Raw genomic sequence first — 19,918 nt, 5'->3', positions numbered from 1 at the left:
AAACATCATTCATCGTTATTTTTATGTTTCTTTTTGAAACAAGGGCCAAAGTCTACAACATTAAACAAAAATGTATAATAAATACAGGGTGATTCAAATTAAAGTATCCCTGATTGGGCCGCCTTGGCGAGAGAACCAGTTTACAGAGGAAATAAGGAATCTGGTGGATTTGAAAAACCAGAACACTCTTGCACTTTCGCAACATCGAACCCGATCTGTTGCATGGCGCTGAATCGTGTTATAATACAGTGTATCCTGCTAGCCACTTCTATTTGCTGTTTTTGCTGTCTTTCGTTTGTTACTATCAATGAAATTTCTGTAGAAACGAAAATTTATATAGTGTAGAAAAGTTTATTAGATTTTTACCTTGCGTTCTGTCCCTTATTGTTGATGTCCTGTTTCATATTCGTTACCTTAAACCGATCGTAATACCACATTTCACCTAGCGGTATTTTTTGAACTATTTTTTTAATGAACCAATCAATATCCCATTGCCTGAAATTTTTATCCTCTAAATTTAAAGGCATTACGCTGACTGGTTCTCTCGCTAGGCGTCCCAAATAAGGATATTATAATTTGAATCACTCTGTAAAAAGAATTCAAATAAAGAACAAATAGTTCGCATGAATTCAACAACTACTCATTATTTCTTATGTTACATATGTCAATTGAGTTGACCTTTGAACACGTATTTTTATTTATGAGCTTCGAAAGTTCATCAAATGTTTTTTAAGTCAGTTCAAAGTGATTATTTAATTTATATCTTTCAGGTATTGTACTCCAACTGTAGGACCAGGTGTTTTTTATCTAAGAGACTGCTCGGTTCTTCTTCAATAGAATTGTGCTTATTGTCAACAAACAATTGCTGTCACGTTCGAAACCTGCCCATTTGAGGTTTCTATTTATTGTTTCAGGAAGTTATAATTTAAATCGTTATCTGATGCTCCACGATGCATTGACAATAAACTTTTGTGTTTTGAGATGGATCCGCTGTTATGTTAAGAACCATTTAGATTTTGACAGCTTGCTGAATTTTTAAATCCGCTGATGATTTCTTTATCTTAAAGGGAATTTCCAAATTAGAAAGTTTAATGCACTTTTCGAAAGTGATAAAACTTTCTACTCAAACAACTATGTTTCTTTTAAATAAAAAAACAAAAAGTAAAGCTTTAATTCTGCATGAATTCTTAATAATTCAGCGAATTAGAAAGATTTTAAAATGCCCTTAAAGAAAAATAAGCACTGACTTAATTTTATTTCCCGAATTCAATGTTAATAAATTCTTGATTTAAAAATCGAAATGCATAAAAATAAGAAATTACAAAAATGAGGTTTAAAATTCTATTTCTCATTTTTATGCTGATATCACTGAATACGTACAACCTCCAATTCTTCGTAGTCGTATTCATTTCAAAATATTTATACATGCAGAAATGTAAATCTTTAAATAATTAATTTAGATTCTACTCATATTTAAGTAGATCCTCAGGTGTATTTATTTAAAATTTCCATCTTATCAATGGAATTAATTCACCCTCACATAATGTACATCAAATGGACCAAGCTAATTTAATTTTGAAATCTACTGTTATTACATTAATTTATTTGCTTACGTTGGAGGGAAGCGTAACACAGTGATTTGATGATAGGAGCACTTGTTTTATGTCATGAGTCTATGAAGCATGGGATTTTTCGCCAGAGTTATTTTAAGCATATCCGTAATATTCACACACCCAATTCTTATAAATGAAGGTTTCGAACGATATTTTTCCTATAGTTTTAGTTTAATAATGTTAAATTCCAGTTTTAAAGCAACACTATGACTATTTTAGGAAGTACTTCCTAATTTTGAACTGGAGTCAGATGACGAGGACGATATCTGAGCTGGCATTTCCCTCTCCAGACTTCCGTTTACAAAACGATTCTTCAGTGGAATTGAGTCTCTAACCAGCAATCCTCCGTTTCCGAAGCCGAGACCTTACACCGGACCACCGCGGCCCCTTTCGTATAGTTTATGATGGATTTAATACAAGGAAAAAATGGAACACCAACTACTTTTTAAGAAAACATCTTAAAATATCGAGAAAACAAATAAAGAGCAAAAGGCAGAAATTTTTTCATCTATTTAGAAGTATATTCTACCTTCTTTCCCGAAATTAATAAGACTTGTAATTCTAAAATTAACTTTGGAACTGCCGATCCTACACTAAATACAAAAAAAAAAAAAGTCATTCACAGGGATTTATTTTCAACATGAATCCATAAGAAGAACAAAGGAACAGATTAAAAAAAATATTCATATATTCATGATTATATTAAAATGTTTAAGAACATAAACATTTTAATAAAATTACATCCGATAAACTGGCATTCTTACCTAATTCTCCTTGTTCGATATCGAAGCGAGACGTGCTTTCGGAAATAAACTTTGGACGAGCGCATAGCTCCTGTAAAATAAAAAAAGGAATCTTAATGCTTTACTAAGCAGGTGAAGGAAAAAAAATTATATAAAAATCACCAGTACATCTAGAGATCTATTATTAATTTAAAAATTGTTTAATTATTTTAAATGGCTGTTGAGATTTGTATTTAGATATGCAATTGTTAGGTTTTCCAACATATTTGTTTCTAGCAATATTTTTGAGACTGTAAAAGGACACTTATTGCGCCATTAATATAATTCAAGTACTTGATTAAATAAAATATAATACAAGTACGTAACATACACAATTCTATAAATATTCCAGAAGATTTAGAGATTTCAAATAAAAATAAGATTTAAAAAAATTCACGCAGAAATTTAATGGCACATAAACAAACTGTAAACAGACACAAAATAAGGAAATGAATGACATGTGATATGTATGCGGTTGCAATAAAGCTATTGAGAAAATACTTAAAGAAACTAAAAAAATCGGAAGGCCATGTTACATTTATCCTCTACGGACCACTACTGAGTTCATTTTTTATTCAGAAGAGAATTTGGCGTAGGATATTTAATCAGATTAAATTATTGTTATTATTCTGCGATAAAGTATTAATTTCAATTTTAACTTTAAAATATTTTTGCAATGGCAGCATGAAGATATTTTCTGAATTGTTTTTTCTAATTGCTGTCAATTGAATCAACATTTTGAAGGAGCAAGCGAGTTCAAATACGATGTTTTAAGAGGGATATGATGAAAATAGTTATATTCTTGTGCTATTTCATTATTTTATCTCAATAAAATTCTATATGGAAGGACATTGTTCCGTTGTTTTGAGGCAACTAATTTATGTTACTACATTTTTTGGGAGAGAGGAAGGAAGGGAGGAGAGAGGTGTTTCCTTCAGACAGCTCGTTCAAATAACAAATGAATTATTCCTTGCTCACAAAAAAATAAACCAACTTTTTAAAGGTATTAAAGGTAAAAAGATACTTTTCACTTTAAGATTTGCATTTCTTATAAATTTGGAGAATTTTTCTTTTGTCACAGAGTTAACGGATTATTTTATTTAATTAAAAGTTATAAAAGTGTTAATACGGATCTTTTAATCTATTAGAATGTAGTAAAACAATGAAAAAAAATTAATTGTGAACTACAATATTTTTATTTTTAAAAAAATTGTGCTGAGAATAGTGTTTTTACAGGGTGTCCCGAAAAAATGGAACAAGCGTTTACGTCCTTAACCTATTGAAACTAGGCATATACTTCCAACAGCAAAGCTTCATCGAATAATTTACCCATATTTGTGAAAATAATTTTGCTTCTGTAAACGTTCAACGTTCTGCGGTCTTCAAAAAACTAAAAAACACTGGCATTTTTGTTTTATTTTTCCTGACAGTAAATATGATTTTATTTTATGTAGTCTCTCTTTAAATCAGTTTATTCAACTTCGAAATAATCAGTTTATCAATCGATACAATAAATGGTATGCTCTCATTTCTGAGTCTATTATTTTTATCTTTATTAAAATCTTGCTCAGTTAAATCTTTAATATCATTTCTTTCTTCGATATGAAACACAAAAAGAAAATTTAAAAAGCGATATTTTAAATTTCAATAGATTTCAACAGATCTGATTGATGAAAATTGTACACAATTCTATCCTAATAAAATTATTGTAACGATTATTTTTTCAGATGATGATAACTAGATTAGATTTTTGGCATGAAAGGAAACACGGCCCAGAAACCATTGTTTTGCGTTATCATTTTCTTGATCACATTTATATTCCCTGTTTAATTTAGAATGCCGATTTCCTCAACAAACATGTGTTTAGAGGAGAAATCCGCAATAAAAGAAAGCAATAAGAAACTATAAGAACAAGTGAAAGGAAAAACAAATATGAATTGTTTTTAAATATGGAGGAAGCTATCCCAATTTGAATAAGATTCATCTAATAAACAAGGTTTTTGAGATCAATCACACATCATCATAAAAGTAACATTATAAATTTTAATGCGTAAGATTAGATTTACTTAGATAATTACTTATCTTTATTTATCACTATAATATATCAATACAGAAAAATTATTACTATAAAACGCTACTTACTTTACATTTATCATATATTACAATATTGCTGACTTCTTGCTTTCTTTTTTGCTGATTTAATAGGATGATACAAAAGAATCAGATTTGTTAAGTGCTCAAGAATGTTCATCGCAAACTAATAACAGCAATCAAATCTTTGAATGCTTGCAGAAGTGCAATGTCTAGTTCGTCAAATCAGTCTTAGATTTCAATAAATTTGCAATTTTTTTTTCTGAAATAGTTATTCTGAGACATTGGACAAATCCAAAAAATTAAATTATTCAATTAAATTTGTAAATATAGTGAAACAACAACGTAATTCAATTTCATAGAACAATTTAACAAAGCATATCCTCAGAGTCATTTCTTTATGATATTAAATATACACATAAAAGTTTTCATTTGAAATTTGGAAATCATTTTGTGTAATTTTTTATCATGAATAATCTATAATATTCAATTTAAATCAGACACTATTTACTATCCTTGATGTAGTCTCAGAATTTTCTGCCTCAGTTTATTTAAAATTTGCAAAAGCGATCGTTAAATTCCTATTATTGCAACGAAGAAAGTTATGGAAATATACATTTAGAGAAATATCAGTAATCTGGAAGTTATATCCTCATTTCTTTATTTTAAATGTACGAAAGAATTGGCTAAACGAGCATTTTTCAGCTTTTTTAAATCGTGCAGTTTTCGAGTTCCCGTTTCAACTTCTTCAGAAATTCCAGAATTTTCTAATCAGATAAATACTATGCTAATGATTTCAGATAAACTATATTTTGAGCTTCTGTTCTTAGCATATATAACAAATGTATTTTTTCTAAGTCAAGCCATTGAAGTTTCTGAGTGAGATATACACTTCTATTTAAAAACATTCAACAACAAAAAAATAGTTAAGAAAAAAATGATTCATGAAAGTTTCTGAGCAATGTGTACATTTCTTCTACTTAAAAACATTCAACAACAACAACAAAAAAAGCTAAGAAAAAATGATTCATGAAAGTTTCTGAGCAATGTGTACATTTCTTCTACTTAAAAACATTCAACAACAACAAAAAAAAAGCTAAGAAAAAATGATTCATGAAAGTTTCTGAGCAATGTATACATTTCTTCTACTTAAAAACATTCAACAACAATAACAAAAAAAAGCTAAGAAAAAAATGATTCATTCAAAAAGCTTTCATTCTATTTATTATGAAAAAGCTTTCAAAAAATTACAACATAAAGAATATGATTTCTGCTGTACCTAGGTCCATGAACTACAAGTACAAGGAAACTACGTTGCCCTTGGTACAAGACTATGTAATTTCATACAAAATGTTTTCCACTGAAAAACCAGCACGGAGAAGGAACTTATTTAATATTTTCATAAGTACTTAATGTCACAAATAAAATTATTCAAGAATTCAAAGGAAAGTATTTATTCATCTTTATGAAATAATAGAAAAAGTGAGTTGAAGAATGTTATTTCAGACTATCTAAAAACTTTTTTCATTTATAACTTTCCATAGCTTTATCCCATAAAATTTCAAAATGTCACGCAAAATAGCAATTAGGTTACCACTCATATAATTCAATAAAAAAATTTAAAACTAAATATTATTCAGTTCCATATTAAAGGCCCTAAATACAAAGGCCTCGCCTGTGGAGTGTTTGCTTGAAGTTCTCACTCCAGACCATTAAATATAAAATCCCCAAAGGGGAAACATGGAATTTCTGAATTTAAACACTCCATTTTACAAGATTGCTCCTGACTTTATTATTTAAGAAGTTATACTTAGTTACTACGAAGGCAAGGCGAAATGGAACCCAAAAATGTGTGAAGTCAAATGATATATCACATGGATTAAGAGGAATGCTGAGAATGAAGACGTTTTCTCTGTCAATCATAAAAATAGTTGCTTGAATTATATTGAAAATAAGTTTCCTAGTGCAAGTCTTATTCCATTAAATAATTTCGGTATATCTAAATTTTTGAACAGATGAGTGAAAAACTATTAGGTTCAATGCTTGTTGTGGATATAGCCAAGTGGAATTAAAAAAAATTTAAAATGTTGTGTGAGAAAACAGCTCGTTCTTCAGCCATCACACTTTTAAAAGATTAATATGTATTAGATTTTTTCTGGTAACTCTTTGAGGCTATTTTTGTCTATTTTATTAAAATTTTGAGTCTTGGAGGCTAAAATTGTGCGTTTATTAAGTAAGTGATGCCTCTTTTAGACTTTTGATATTTCTGGAAAGATGTATTGTATTAAATCTCTTTAAGAGTTTACTAAGACTTTTAAAAAATCAGATGAGATAAAAAACATTAAATAAATGTATTTCTTTTTCGGGAATCCTCCATCATCTAGGCAAAACATCTGTTTTGCTAAATTTTAGGTTGGAATGTCATCAAGTATACGCAGGAATTTTATTTACCAGACGCGTTATGAAAGCTCTAAGGCTTTGAGGCATTCATTTAATTCAGTTGCTGGTATTGCCCTTGAAATGGTAGGTAGGATTTATCGAAAGTCTTCTCAAAGATAACAACAGTTTCTCTCCCAATTCTATCGAGATTTTGTGGATCATGCATAATTGAAATAAGAGCCTTAAAATCTCTTTTTTGTATAATATCTCAAATGACAAGTTCATAAGAATATCGCTTTATTAGACCTTTCGCTTACATCATAGGATTTTCAATATGAGCTAAGTTTAAAGGTCATTGGAACGCTAAATGCTTTGCTAATAATGCTTCTGGCAGCTATTTCTGAATACGGTGACAATTTTATAGCAATGAGATCGAATTTCAAAGAGGACCAAATCAATTTAAAATATTTATCTAGTGCTATACGAGATGTCAAAAAATTGTAGGTAATCGTTCCTTTCAGCAATCGAATTCCTCACTGTTTCATAGGCTATCCGCTTACCTCATACTAATCGCTGTTCATTAGCTTCTACTATATTTTGCAAAATATTCACATTGTCGTTTGTTCTACCTAACACATCTCTGTTCAAACTATCCTGCATTTGTCCACTATGGAGAGTCTTTCAAGATGTAACGAATTTTCTCCATTCATCGATTTGTTAACATGAAAAAGATTGTATCATTCAACATGCTACGATGTTAAATAAAGGCAGAAAAATAGGCAGTTAGAAAATTCGAATCTAAAAGGAAATATCCATTTATATGTTTTAAAACGTCGAACTATGACACCCATGCAATGTAAAAAATGCAGTAAAAAACTGACACGCTTAGGGAAATAGTTATTAATGCAACTTTTTTAAAAAATCAGTGATATAGATGTAGCCAACTAAACACATCAAAATTTTCAGTGCAAAAGCATGGTACAGAATTAAACTAAATGGGAAAAGAAATTGTATCCGTTTTAATAAGATGCATTTGAAGTTAAACTAATACAAATGCATATCAAAAGATCTACTAAGAAATAAAAGCGAAAGAGGAAATATCTAAGGAAAGTAATTTACTTTAAAGACTATCATAATAAGATGATAGAATGATAAGATGTGATTGAACGGTGAAAAGCGTTGAATATTTGAATTTAAACAAAGCACTAAGCAATAATTTTAAAAAATGACTACACATTAGGTAAACTGTTTTTCGAAAATAAAATGGGTGTCACTGAAAAGCGACTATTTTCAATTTTAAAATGATGCAAAATTTTTTTTGTGCAACGACATGTTTAAAGTAATGGCGGAATAGTATAAAAATGACTCATTTTACTCTCAAGACATCTCCTTTAGAAAGGAGTATTATTCGTTACAATTCAATAATAATAGCAAATTTTAATAACATCGCAATCCATCAATCGTAGCAACTATTTAACAGCACTTTCAAGGAGCTAAGGAACTAGTGCATCAAATCTTGATTTTAAATTTGTAAAGGGTCAAGAAATTTTATAGGTTACAAACAAAAAAGACGGAATTTCAATTCATACGCACACATATATATAAATGTTTAAAACGAATGAACGTTCTCATGCATTCATTTGTCCCCAGTAGATGTCAAATAAGATAAAAGTCGATAGAAAATCTGAGTGCCCGACTGATTTCTTAAATAACTGAATAATAACCCCCCGTTTAAATTTGGATATTACGATAACACTAACTCTCAAACGCGCCAGTTGAAATAGCTTTTAGAGCATTGACAGATTTCATGATTCAACTCATTCAATCTATATGAATTGGGTGATAAAATATTACCATACTGCTTTAGAAAACATCAGAATAAATATTAAAAGTTTGTATTAATTATTTTTGAAAAATTTAATTTCTTAATTCATGCAATACAAATTTACATGGATGCTATATACATATCTGACATTTTAAACAGGAAAGGAAGGACACGGAAGTTGATTGGGTATCCATTTTATCACTCAGATCATAAAGCGAATTGTTCAAAGCCATAAACTCTTTACTTTATGAATGACATTTTTTTTAATTTGTTGAAAGAAAAGGCTAAAAGGAAAAAGAAAAGTCAGAAGTCACGGTCAGAGGGCGGGCCTAAAGTTTTATTTTCTGCATAACCCCATTTTTGGATTACTTTCAGTTTTCCTTGACTTTGTGAGCTGGGTGTGTTTTAAAAGTGCTTTTAATTTTCTCTATGAATAAATCTTGGAAGTGTCTCACGGAATCACGTGTTATCAATGGAAATGAAAATTTTACTCACATGCGTATATCTTAATAACTGCATTTTCCATTGGGTTGAATACTGCCCACGGCAATTCATTTAAAACACGACTTTTCTTCTACTATAAATCGGTAAATGAATTCTAAAAATTTAAAATTCTATCATTTTGATAAAACGTTATACTGTTTGTAAATGGAGCAATACAAAAATCGTTCTAAACTCTTTGAAAGACAGATCATTGAATGCAGAACAATCCAATCTGTAAAGTACGTCATTACTTCATGGCTAGTAGTGTGTATAATTGTATATGTTCAAATCGTGTGAAAATAACACTGTTTTAAATTTTCAGATATCTAATTGCAAGTTGTCTTATGCAGGGCAGTAGCTTCACTTTCTTGATCCCAGCATTGTGTCACAGTGATGCCTTCGACTGATAAGTGGGCACATTCAATTAAATGCTAGTGAGATCATAATGCCATAGTAAAAGAAATGAAAGAGGAGTAAGTAAGATTATTCATCATCCCATTTTATTTTCTAGTCTAATGCATATCTTAGTGGGATTGTTTTAGACTCCACAAAAATATTAAAAGAATAAATAAGAAAGCAAAAATTCATAACGCTTTTAGCAAATGATATAAAAATTTATCTTATATATTTTAGCGGAATGTTTATTGTTTGACTTTTAAGAACAGAAGAAGAATACAAGATTGAATATTTAATAAAGCATCGAAAACATTTTAAATTTCATTACAACAATAGAAAGTATTATTTCATATTGTGCATAAAAATGTTTTCTAAAAATTATTAGAATGACCTAAAAAAGTTTGTTCCGCCTTAGAGACGCCTTTCCCCTATTCCAGCTGTAGTCATCAGGAAACCGGCGCATGCGCAGTTTCTGTTGAACTTTGATACGCTTCTTTTTTATTACTTTATGATTCAGAATTTTGTAATGCCTATTAGAGATGTAACGGATGTGTCTCCTGTTGCTGTGTGTGCGCGTGCTTTTGTGATGTTATGTTAATGTGCTTCAGATGTCTTCGTCAGTAGCTGCTTTAGGTATAATAAATAGAAAAAAAGACAGATCAGGTCCCCTTTATTTGATTACCCACGAACATTTTGGCGCCCAACGTGGGGCACGATCTAATGGAAAAGCAGCTATAAAGATCGAAAGGAATCAGTAACCAGAAAGGTGAGCGAATATTTTCCTTTATTTAAGAGAAACTCGGACATTTAAAATAATTTAATTTCATGGATTGGAATGTCCGAAGTTAAAAGGAATGAATGTAACAATATAGTGAAATTTGATTTTTATTTGAAGTTGAATTTTTGTTACATATTGATACTATATTCGCTTTAAAGATATTGGTTACTGATAGAATACTATTGAAATATTGATTGATAATGTATGAATAAATCTAAAATTGATATTGAAATTTGATGTATTAGAAATACAATTTTAATTTTGGAGTTTTTGAATATTAAATATAAGAACGATGGATGAACTTTCTAAATTGAGAAAAACCAGAGGTTTGCATAGATCTTCAGTTACAAAGTACATTAACAAGATTAATAGCGATTTGGAAGAGAAAATAGATTCTCTTACCACCAAAGATTTGCAAGAGGCCTTAAATTATTTGAATATATCGTCTACACAGTTAAAAGACTATGATAAATTTATACAAAATTTAATCAAAGATGATAAGGAATTCGAAACCGAAATTGAGTCGGCTTTCGAATACAATGAAAAAATCATAGTTTGTTTGTCCAAGTTATCAGCGCAATTAAAATGTTTACAAGACGAATCAGAGCGCCAATCAATATCATCAAATGTTTCTTTATTAGGCGCTACAGGAAATCCTAATTTAGATGCAATAAACAACACTCAGGAAAGTTCAACCATCGTACCTGTAAACGAATATAATTTTAAGACCATAAAATTACCTAAACTTACAATTGAAAAATATTTTGGAGACCCCTGTTGCTGGTTAGAATTTTGGAATCAATTTCAAAATTCTATTGATAATAACAAATCTCTGTCAAAAATAGATAAATTCTCATATTTAAAGTCACTATTAGGGGGTGCGGCCGCGATTGCGGTTAATGGCTTTGCGCTCTCAGACGAGAATTATGATCAGGCTTTAAAATTGTTGAAACAAAGATTTGGCAGAGAAGAACTGGTTATTAACGCACACATGTCAAAATTACTAAATCTTGTACCAGTAACTGATTCAAATAATATTTATGGTCTTAGGAAGTTATATGATACCGTAGAGATAAACTTAAGAAGTTTAGAATCATTAAAAGTTACTTCAGAGATGTATGGGCATTTACTCTATCCCATTTTAATTAAATTGATTCCCGAAGATCTTGTCCTTGAATTTAATAGAAAAAAAAGTTGATAATTCGGTGAAGTTCGAATTTAATGTAACTGAATTACTAAATTTTTTAAGAATTGAAATTGAATGTAGAGAATCCTCTGCGTTTATGCATACCGCAAAAGGCGATAAACGCAAAGAAAATTCGCTCCCGAAAGCGAAACAGAATCCTTTCAACAACTTCAGTCGAAACACAGCTAGCTCGCATGATATATTGCGAAGTCCAAGGTCAAGCGCAAAACCGAAAGATCTTCAATGTTTTTCCGCGTCAGCATTAAACGAAAATTGTTTATATTGTAAAGGCGAGCATCGATCGGAGTTATGTTCTCAAACCGACTTAGAAACGAAACTCGGTGTTTTAAAACAAGATGGCAGATGTTTTTTATGCTTGAAGCCAAAACATCGAGTTAATGAATGCCGCCAGAGAAGATATTTGACATGTGAAATATGTGGAAAGAAGCATAATAAATCTATTTGCTCTCAAGCAGAATCTAATACACCCGATTTGAATAAAGATAATAAGAACGTAATTACCGCAATTTCACATTACGATAAAAACAAAACAAACTTTTCTCGCGGTAATATATTTCTTCAAACATGTGCAGCCCTAGTACGCAATGATGAAACAAACGAATTTGAAACAGTACGACTAATGTTAGATAATGGAAGTATGAGAACATTTATAACACGTGAAGTTTCAGAAAAATTAAAGTTAAAAGTAATAAGAAAAGAATCTTTATCGGTATACTCTTTTGGCGCTAAACAAGCAAAGGAACATTCTTACAATATAGTGAGAGTAGAATTAAAAAACCGTGAGGATCCCTCTTTACGTATTGAAGTAGAAGCTTTGGTTACAGAAAACATTTCAGCCACTACTCTTCCTGTACCTAACAACAATATTACTAAAACGTACTATAAATTAAAGCATTTACAGCTAGCTGATAATATTGATAATAGAGGCAAGAATATCTCAATATTAATTGGTGTAGATTATTATTATGAAATCGTTTCAGGCAGAATAAAAAGATTAAATAACAAACTGGTAGCGACTGAAACAATTTTTGGTTGGTGCTTTCAAGGTCACGTAGGTTTATCAAATGATTTAATGACCATGAAGATTGTAGTAGATGAAAAGGATATTTCGGACCAACTTAAACAATTTTGGGATCTTGAGAATTTAGGGGTAGAAGGGGTTGAAGAGGATGATTTCGAAAAACATACTGTAGATAAAGAAATTATGAAACAATTTGAAGAAAATATTGTTTATCAAAATAAAAGATATACTGTAAAGTTTCCTTGGAAAACAAATATGAAAGAATATTTAGCTAATAACTTTGAAGTGTCTAAAAGGAGGTTTTCGCATTTAAAATCAAAATTTATTAAAGATAATTCGTTGTTTTTAGATTATAAAGCTGTTATTGAAGATCATTTAAAAGAAGGTATCATTAAGAAAGTTATAACATGTGAAGAAGAAAAACCTTCATTTTATTTGCCTCACAGGGCGGTAATAAGGGAAGATAAAACTACCACTCGTTTGAGAGTGGTATTTGACGCGAATTCTCATGCGAAAGGACAGTTGTCGTTAAATGATTGTTTACATACTGGTATCAATCTCATTCCAGATCTTTTTGAGATTTTAATAGGTTTTAGAGAACAGGCTGTTGCCATAACTGCCGACATAAAGAAGGCCTTTCTGCAAATACAGATTGCCGAAGAAGATCAGAATTATACTAGTTTTTTCTGGATGGAAGATCCGGAAAAGGAAGAAGAGGAAATTTTCAAGATGACTCGAGTTCTTTTCGGTGTCAAATCAAGCCCCTTCCTCCTTGCAGCCACAATCCAACACCATCTAAAGAGGTATGTAGAACAATTTTCTAATACCTGTCAAATGCTAAGAAAATCATTGTATGTCGACCATTTAATCTGTAGCCAAAGAGACTTTGATTCAGCTTTTAAAATAAGCCTAGAATGTTATAACATCTTTAAAGAAGCGAGCATGGAATTAAGGAAATGGAAAACTAACTCAGTTGAGCTTCGTGATAAATGGAGAGAGGTGGGTTTAGAAATAGATGAAGAAAAATATTCAATTAATGATAACTCTGCTTTAACTCCTTGTAAAGTGCTAGGATTGGCCTGGGATTCCGATTTAGATATATTCCAGTTTGACACTCGAAGCTTAGAGAAATTCCTGTCTAAAAAGATAAATTCCAAACGATATGTTCTTCAAGTAGCTGGACGCATTTTTGATCCAGTAGGGTTTTTAGGACCTTTTACCATCAAGATAAAATGTCTAATACAGGACATTTGGTGCTTGGGATTAGACTGGGATGACCCTCTCCCGAAAACACTGATCACTAAAATAAATGAATGGTGCGAAGAAATAAAAAATTTGCATCTTATTAAAATACCTAGATATTTTTTCGCCGAAGCGAAAACCAATGAAATAGTTGAAGCTCAACTACATTGTTTCTCCGACGCCTCTAAGAGGGCATATGGAACTGTAGTGTACATTAGAGTCTTATTGAAAAACGGGGAAATCAAATCAAATTTAGTCGCTTCAAAAAGTAGAGTAGCCCCTCTAAAGACACTTTCGATCCCAAGATTAGAACTAATGGGTGCTCTTTTAGCAGCAAGACTAAGCTGTAAAATAGTTAAGTGCATTAACTTTCCTGTTACACGATTCTTCTGGACTGACTCTTCAATTGTTTACTATTGGATGAAGGGTGACCCTGAAAGATTTAAAGTGTTCGTAAAAAACAGAATTAAAGAAATCCAAAATATAACCAATCCCACTGAATGGAATCACACTCCTGGAACTGATAATCCGGCTGATCTAACATCAAGAGGGTTAACGGTACATGAACTGAGAAACTCTAACTTCTGGTGGCATGGGCCAAATTGGTTGTTAAAAAATGAATGTAAATGGCCTAAATTAGCTAAAATAAATAATGAGACAAATATCAAAGAAGACGCAGACAATTTAGAATTGAAAAAGAATGTTCTAATAAGTTCTACAATAGCAAAAGTAAATCCATTAAATGATGATTTGATTAAAAGATATTCTTCTTTCAGCAAATTAATAAGAGTAACTGCATGGTGTTTAAGATTCTTACATAATTATAAATCAGCTCTGCAAAACAGAAAGAAAGATCATTTAAATGTAAAAGAATTACAAAATGCTACAAAATCTTTAATAAAAATTATACAAATGAGAGAGTTTGAATTTGAAATAAATTGTCTACAAAGGAATAAAGTTCTTCCAAAGAATAATCCCCTTCTGAACTTAAATGTATTCTTAGATAATGATGAACTGTTAAGAGTAGGCGGAAGATTAAAATTTTCTGATCTTCCAGATTCACAAAAATTTCCTCTACTCTTACCAAAGAAACACCATTTCACAGATACACTTATAGAATACTTTCATAAAAAAGCACTCCACTCCGGTGTTCAAACTACTCTGTATTTAATTAGACAGCAATACTGGATACCAGCTGGTCAAGCCAAAGTAAAAAGTGTAATCAAAAGATGCTTAACCTGTTTTAGAGTAAAAAATAAAACTATTCAACAGATGATGGGCGATTTACCAAGAGATCGAGTTATCCCATCTCGACCATTTGAAAAGGTGGGACTCGATTTCGCTGGTCCCATAATTACTAAACCTAATCTAAAAAGATCTAGGGTGACTTTAAAATCATACATTGCAATTTTCATATGTTTTAGTACAAGAGCTACTCATTTTGAAGTAGTGTCTGATTTGACTACTGAGAGTTTTTTAGCTTGTCTTAGGAGATTCATAGCTAGGTGGTCAAAACCCTCAATCATATGGAGTGATAATGCCACTAATTTTAAGGGCGCAAAAAATATTTTGGATTCTCTGCTAAAAGCATGCAAATCGGATTCCGTGCAAAGATTTTGTGCCAAGGAAGGTATAGTGTGGAACTTCATACCTCCAGCATCTCCTCACTTCGGTGGATTATGGGAGGCAAATATTGGAGCTATGAAACGGATCTTGTTGAAGGTGACTAAATCAACAGTGTTGACTTTTGAAGAGCTTACTACGCTGGTGACACAGATTGAAGCAGTTTTGAATTCAAGACCACTGTGTCCTCTTTCTGCCGATCCAGCTGATATTCAACCTTTGACACCTGGCCATTTTTTGGTGGGAGCACCACTGTTGTCAATACCAGAACCCAGTGATTCCTTGACTAACATTTCTTTATCTTCTAGATGGTCTCTCATCCAGTCTCTTAGATCCAAATTTTGGAAAAGATGGAGTCAAGAATATCTCAACTCTTTGCAGTCTCGAGCTAAATGGAAACTACCTGAACTGAACATCAAACCCGGACAGCTGGTACTCCTGAAGGATAATAGCAAGAGCCCCATGGAATGGAACTTGGCCCGAATTGAAAGGATATATCCTGGAACAGATGGACTAGTCCGTGTCGCAGACATCAGAACCCCTAAAGGAATTTTTCGGCGAAGTATCAACAGACTCTGCCCACTCCCTTTCGAAGAAGGTGTTGGACAACTGTCTAACGGGGGCCGGGATGTTCCGCCTTAGAGACGCCTTTCCCCTATTCCAGCTGTAGTCATCAGGAAACCGGCGCATGCGCAGTTTCTGTTGAACTTTGATACGCTTCTTTTTTATTACTTTATGATTCAGAATTTTGTAATGCCTATTAGAGATGTAACGGATGTGTCTTCTGTTGCTGTGTGTGCGCGTGCTTTTGTGATGTTATGTTAATGTGCTTCAGATGTCTTCGTCAGTAGCTGCTTTAGGTATAATAAATAGAAAAAAAGACAGATCAGGTCCCCTTTATTTGATTACCCACGAACAAAGTTGTATAAAAATTAAATACATTTCATACATTCACATAATTGAGATAATCAAAAAATTATTTTGAGAAATAATATTTTCGAAACAATTCCGAGAAAAGGTCAACATCTCAATTAATTTATTTAATTAAAATTTCGGAAAAGTATCTCCTAGATGCACATTCTCATTTCCTAAAATATATTTGTGCCAAACAGTGTGGACTATAGAAAGCCAATTGACACGCAGACATATCCTCTACTCATTAATAGAGAGTATTACTTACGTAAGGTCTCATCCATGTTATGGATGATTGGGATCGGTGCTTTGTTGTTGGAATCTTCGCCGAAAATACATTAAACTCGGGATCTTCGAACAAGATTCCCCTCTCTCTGCACAATCTTCTCAAATAGTGGAACCCTAACGGAACGGGCTCGCTGCTATGATTGCTGGACACCACCCTATGGGCTCTGCCATTCATTCCCTCGAGAGGGTGGTCATCTTGAGTTTCGACCACCGACTGACCCATTGGGCATCATGGGAGTTACCGGTTGATTAGCATGTTCCGCATTTCATTGCAGTTTTGAAACAGTTTCTGAAAAATATGCATAATATGAAAATTAAACATTTATTTAAAAGGAATGCAAACAAATGTCACTAAATAAAAAATTAAAATTAAATACAACATACTATAATTGATAAAAAGAATTATTTTGGACGATCATTCGAGCTTATTTATCAGCATGAAATGAATGAACCCCATCGTTGTTTATTATAGCAGATCAAACATTTCATTTGAGTTCTTACGCACTCCCTACCCCCTCCCTTAATTCAAAGGAATAATTAAAGATCTCATTTGTTCAAATAAGATGTTTGGATAACATGCTTCATCTCGGTAAAAGTGGGAAGTCTGCGGGTGCAGACAGACAACTTATTCATTCATATCGCACTCCGTCCGCTGGTCTCTCTCCTCACATTGACCCAATCTCTGTCCGAGTCAAACGTGAGTGAAATTATAATTATAAATTTGAAAAATGATAATGGAGCGATTTATTTAACTGACAGAGAGAGTCATTCAATTATTCGAAGTAAACTATCTAATCTGCAAGTGTGCTATTTTGTAATTTGCAGAAAGTTAATTTTTCCAATGTGAAAGTGCCAAGCTAGTTGTACACGAATCTCGATGCGGTACGTACTAACCTTTAAACTGAGAAATATTTATGTACTTCTACATTATAGTAAGAAGAAGAAAAATGGAAGATGTACATTTGGTAAATTCAGAGGAAATATTTATCCTTAAAATAAAAATTACCTCTAATATATATAAGAGAGCAATAGAAAACATAAAAACGGAAAATCCATTTCAGTTTTAATACCTCCAAATTAGTTTTCAAAATATGTTTTATACTTAAAAAGATGCAAAAGATATGTAATATTTAAAAAAGGCATTACATTAAAGGAGCTGAACAAAACTGCTTTGATGCTTACTTATTAACGACTTGCATCATAAAAAAAAAGTCCATTTACAAGATTGATGAATATTGAAATGAATGGTTTAATTGGTTCTCTTCAAAAAAGAATCAAAGAATCTTGATTTTTTTTATTGAATATTAATAAATAAATAAATATATCAGTTTTTTGAAGCCCATAGTTTTTAAAAATTATCTTATTTTTGTTCATTATTTTCAGTCGATGTTCATCCATTTATTTCTTTTTAAAGAAATTTTGCATCGCCGTTTAAATGAACCTATTATCCGGGTAATTAACTCATATTCAATTCGTTTTGCATCGAAATATTTCGCCATACCCAGTTAACAGGCAAAATATTGCACGTTTCAACGTTCGAATTTCATTTATCATTGGTTCATCTTATGCAATGGATAAATACATAAAGATGTAAAGCAAAGCAATTTTGCTTTAAAAAAAAGGTTTATAACGAAAATTACCTTGAAATATTCGTGTGCAATGCCGTGAACATTTACTTAGAACAAATAACAAGACATCACTTATGTTAATAACATCAGAATGAAGCATGATAATTGACGTACTCTCAAGGTTTTATAGCATTCAAATGCATGCTTGTTAAAGGGTAATAATTTAAAAACAATACAAAGACGTTTAATTTGATTAATGCAAATCAATTTACTGACTAACAAAGCAAGGTCACTCCTAGAAGTGGTGTGACAAAATAACACAGTTGTTTCGAATAGTTTTTTTTTTTTCCTTCAGATTTTCTTCTTTTTTCATAATCAAAATGCGAAACTGTTATATTGTTAGCACTCTTGAGAAACTTTCCTTTGCATTTTATTAATGGAATAATAGTGGCATTTGCGTTGCACGCCTTTATGATTTCGCAAGGGAACCTCCTTCAACAATTTGTTGAAGAACGCGAGAATTCAGTAAGAAGTAGAAAAGACAGGAAAAATCTTTCGCTTTTTTCCAATTTAGCGCGCTTTTTTCCTTTTCAGTACTATGTAGAATCAAACAAAAAGTTTTAAAATTTCGTTCAGACAATCAATTGTCAAAGAAATGATTTGAAAATTATTTCCTTGAACACGTTAGACAGGAAATGTGTGGTAAAATTATATTCTAAAATACGTTTTATTTTTCCTTCCGCTTATCTTTTATTAGATAATTAGTTTCCGGTAAGTATTTGGGAATCGAAACATTGTTATAAATTTCCTGCCATGAAATCAGTTGTTTATGCTTTTCTGGAATAACAAACGTCGAAAATTTGTACCTACTGGAATTTAGTCTTATCCAGATGTTTGTGTTTAGTTTAGTTTAATTATATTAACGTCCCTTTTTAAAGCAACACTAGAGCTATTTAAGGACGGACCTCGTAATATTGAACCGCAGTCAGATGACGAGGACGACACCTAAGCTGGCACCAAACCTCTCCAAACTTCCAAAGCAGACCGCTGGAGGACCCAGATGTTTGTAATATCATAGACATGATAAGATAAGAAGTGATATCATAGACATATCATCGTAGCACATAATGGGCATTTTATTGGAAACACTTTGAACAAAATAACCTGTCTACTCCTAAAATGATATTATAAAAAATTCAAAACTTTTCTAATAAATAATGAAAACATTTGGCAGAACGAAAGCATAGATACATAATTTAGATATTTTACATTAATAAACTAAAACAAGTTTACTTTTTTAATCAATAAAGTCAGGCTATTTGAGTGGTTACTATCCTAATTTTAAGAGCTTTTAGAGTTTTTTTTTATTATTATGTCTAATTACAGTATTCAGATTTCTTATTTAAAAGGTAAACCTAAAAATTAAATCTATGCATCTTGATCAACAAACACGAAATCTCATCGATACAGATCAAGTAAAATATTATCCGTGTAAAACATTTACACAATTCAGTAAAAACGTTTGCATTTTTTACACAATTTGGTAAAATGGCATCTTAACTTCCAACATAAATTATTTCCTATAATTTTTATAGCTATTTAAAATAGCATATAATAAAGGTTTTTTTTAAAGAAACATATCAGGATATGTTAGGAAATATGTTATCTTGATATACTGCTAATTTTAAAAGAAAATTTATTAATGGATGC

At 31.3% G+C, this 19,918-nt stretch overlaps 2 protein-coding genes across 4 annotated transcripts in view; one reads left to right on the top strand and one right to left on the bottom strand.

Moving 5' to 3' along the window:
• Positions 1 to 19,918, bottom strand: part of LOC129962041 (calpain-9-like) — a 95,255-nt gene that overhangs the window by 44,065 nt on the left and 31,272 nt on the right. For both annotated transcript variants that reach the window (XM_056075731.1, XM_056075740.1), the window contains exons 2-3: positions 16,621 to 16,929; positions 2,378 to 2,447 (exon numbers count right to left, since the gene is read on the bottom strand). In XM_056075731.1, the coding sequence (XP_055931706.1) occupies positions 2,378 to 2,447; positions 16,621 to 16,863 (313 nt within the window). In that variant the 5' untranslated portion in view covers positions 16,864 to 16,929. The remainder of the gene's footprint in view (positions 1 to 2,377; positions 2,448 to 16,620; positions 16,930 to 19,918) is intronic.
• Positions 9,992 to 16,209, top strand: LOC129962029 (uncharacterized). 2 transcript variants are annotated; one of them, XM_056075719.1, is made up of 2 exons: positions 9,992 to 10,335; positions 13,165 to 16,209. In XM_056075719.1, the coding sequence occupies exon 2, from the start codon at positions 13,266 to 13,268 to the stop codon at positions 16,080 to 16,082; it is 2,817 nt and encodes a 938-aa protein (XP_055931694.1). In that variant the 5' UTR covers positions 9,992 to 10,335; positions 13,165 to 13,265; the 3' UTR covers positions 16,083 to 16,209. The 2 variants fall into 2 exon arrangements, with proteins under 2 accessions (XP_055931694.1, XP_055931684.1); XM_056075709.1 differs by lacking the exon at positions 9,992 to 10,335 and having other exon boundaries at positions 11,628 to 16,175.

The sequence above is a fragment of the Argiope bruennichi genome, chromosome 1 (assembly GCF_947563725.1).
Source record: "Argiope bruennichi chromosome 1, qqArgBrue1.1, whole genome shotgun sequence".
Lineage (NCBI taxonomy): Eukaryota > Metazoa > Arthropoda > Arachnida > Araneae > Araneidae > Argiope > Argiope bruennichi.
Note: the sequence above shows the minus strand (reverse complement) of the source record. Positions and strands in the feature narration are given on the sequence as shown.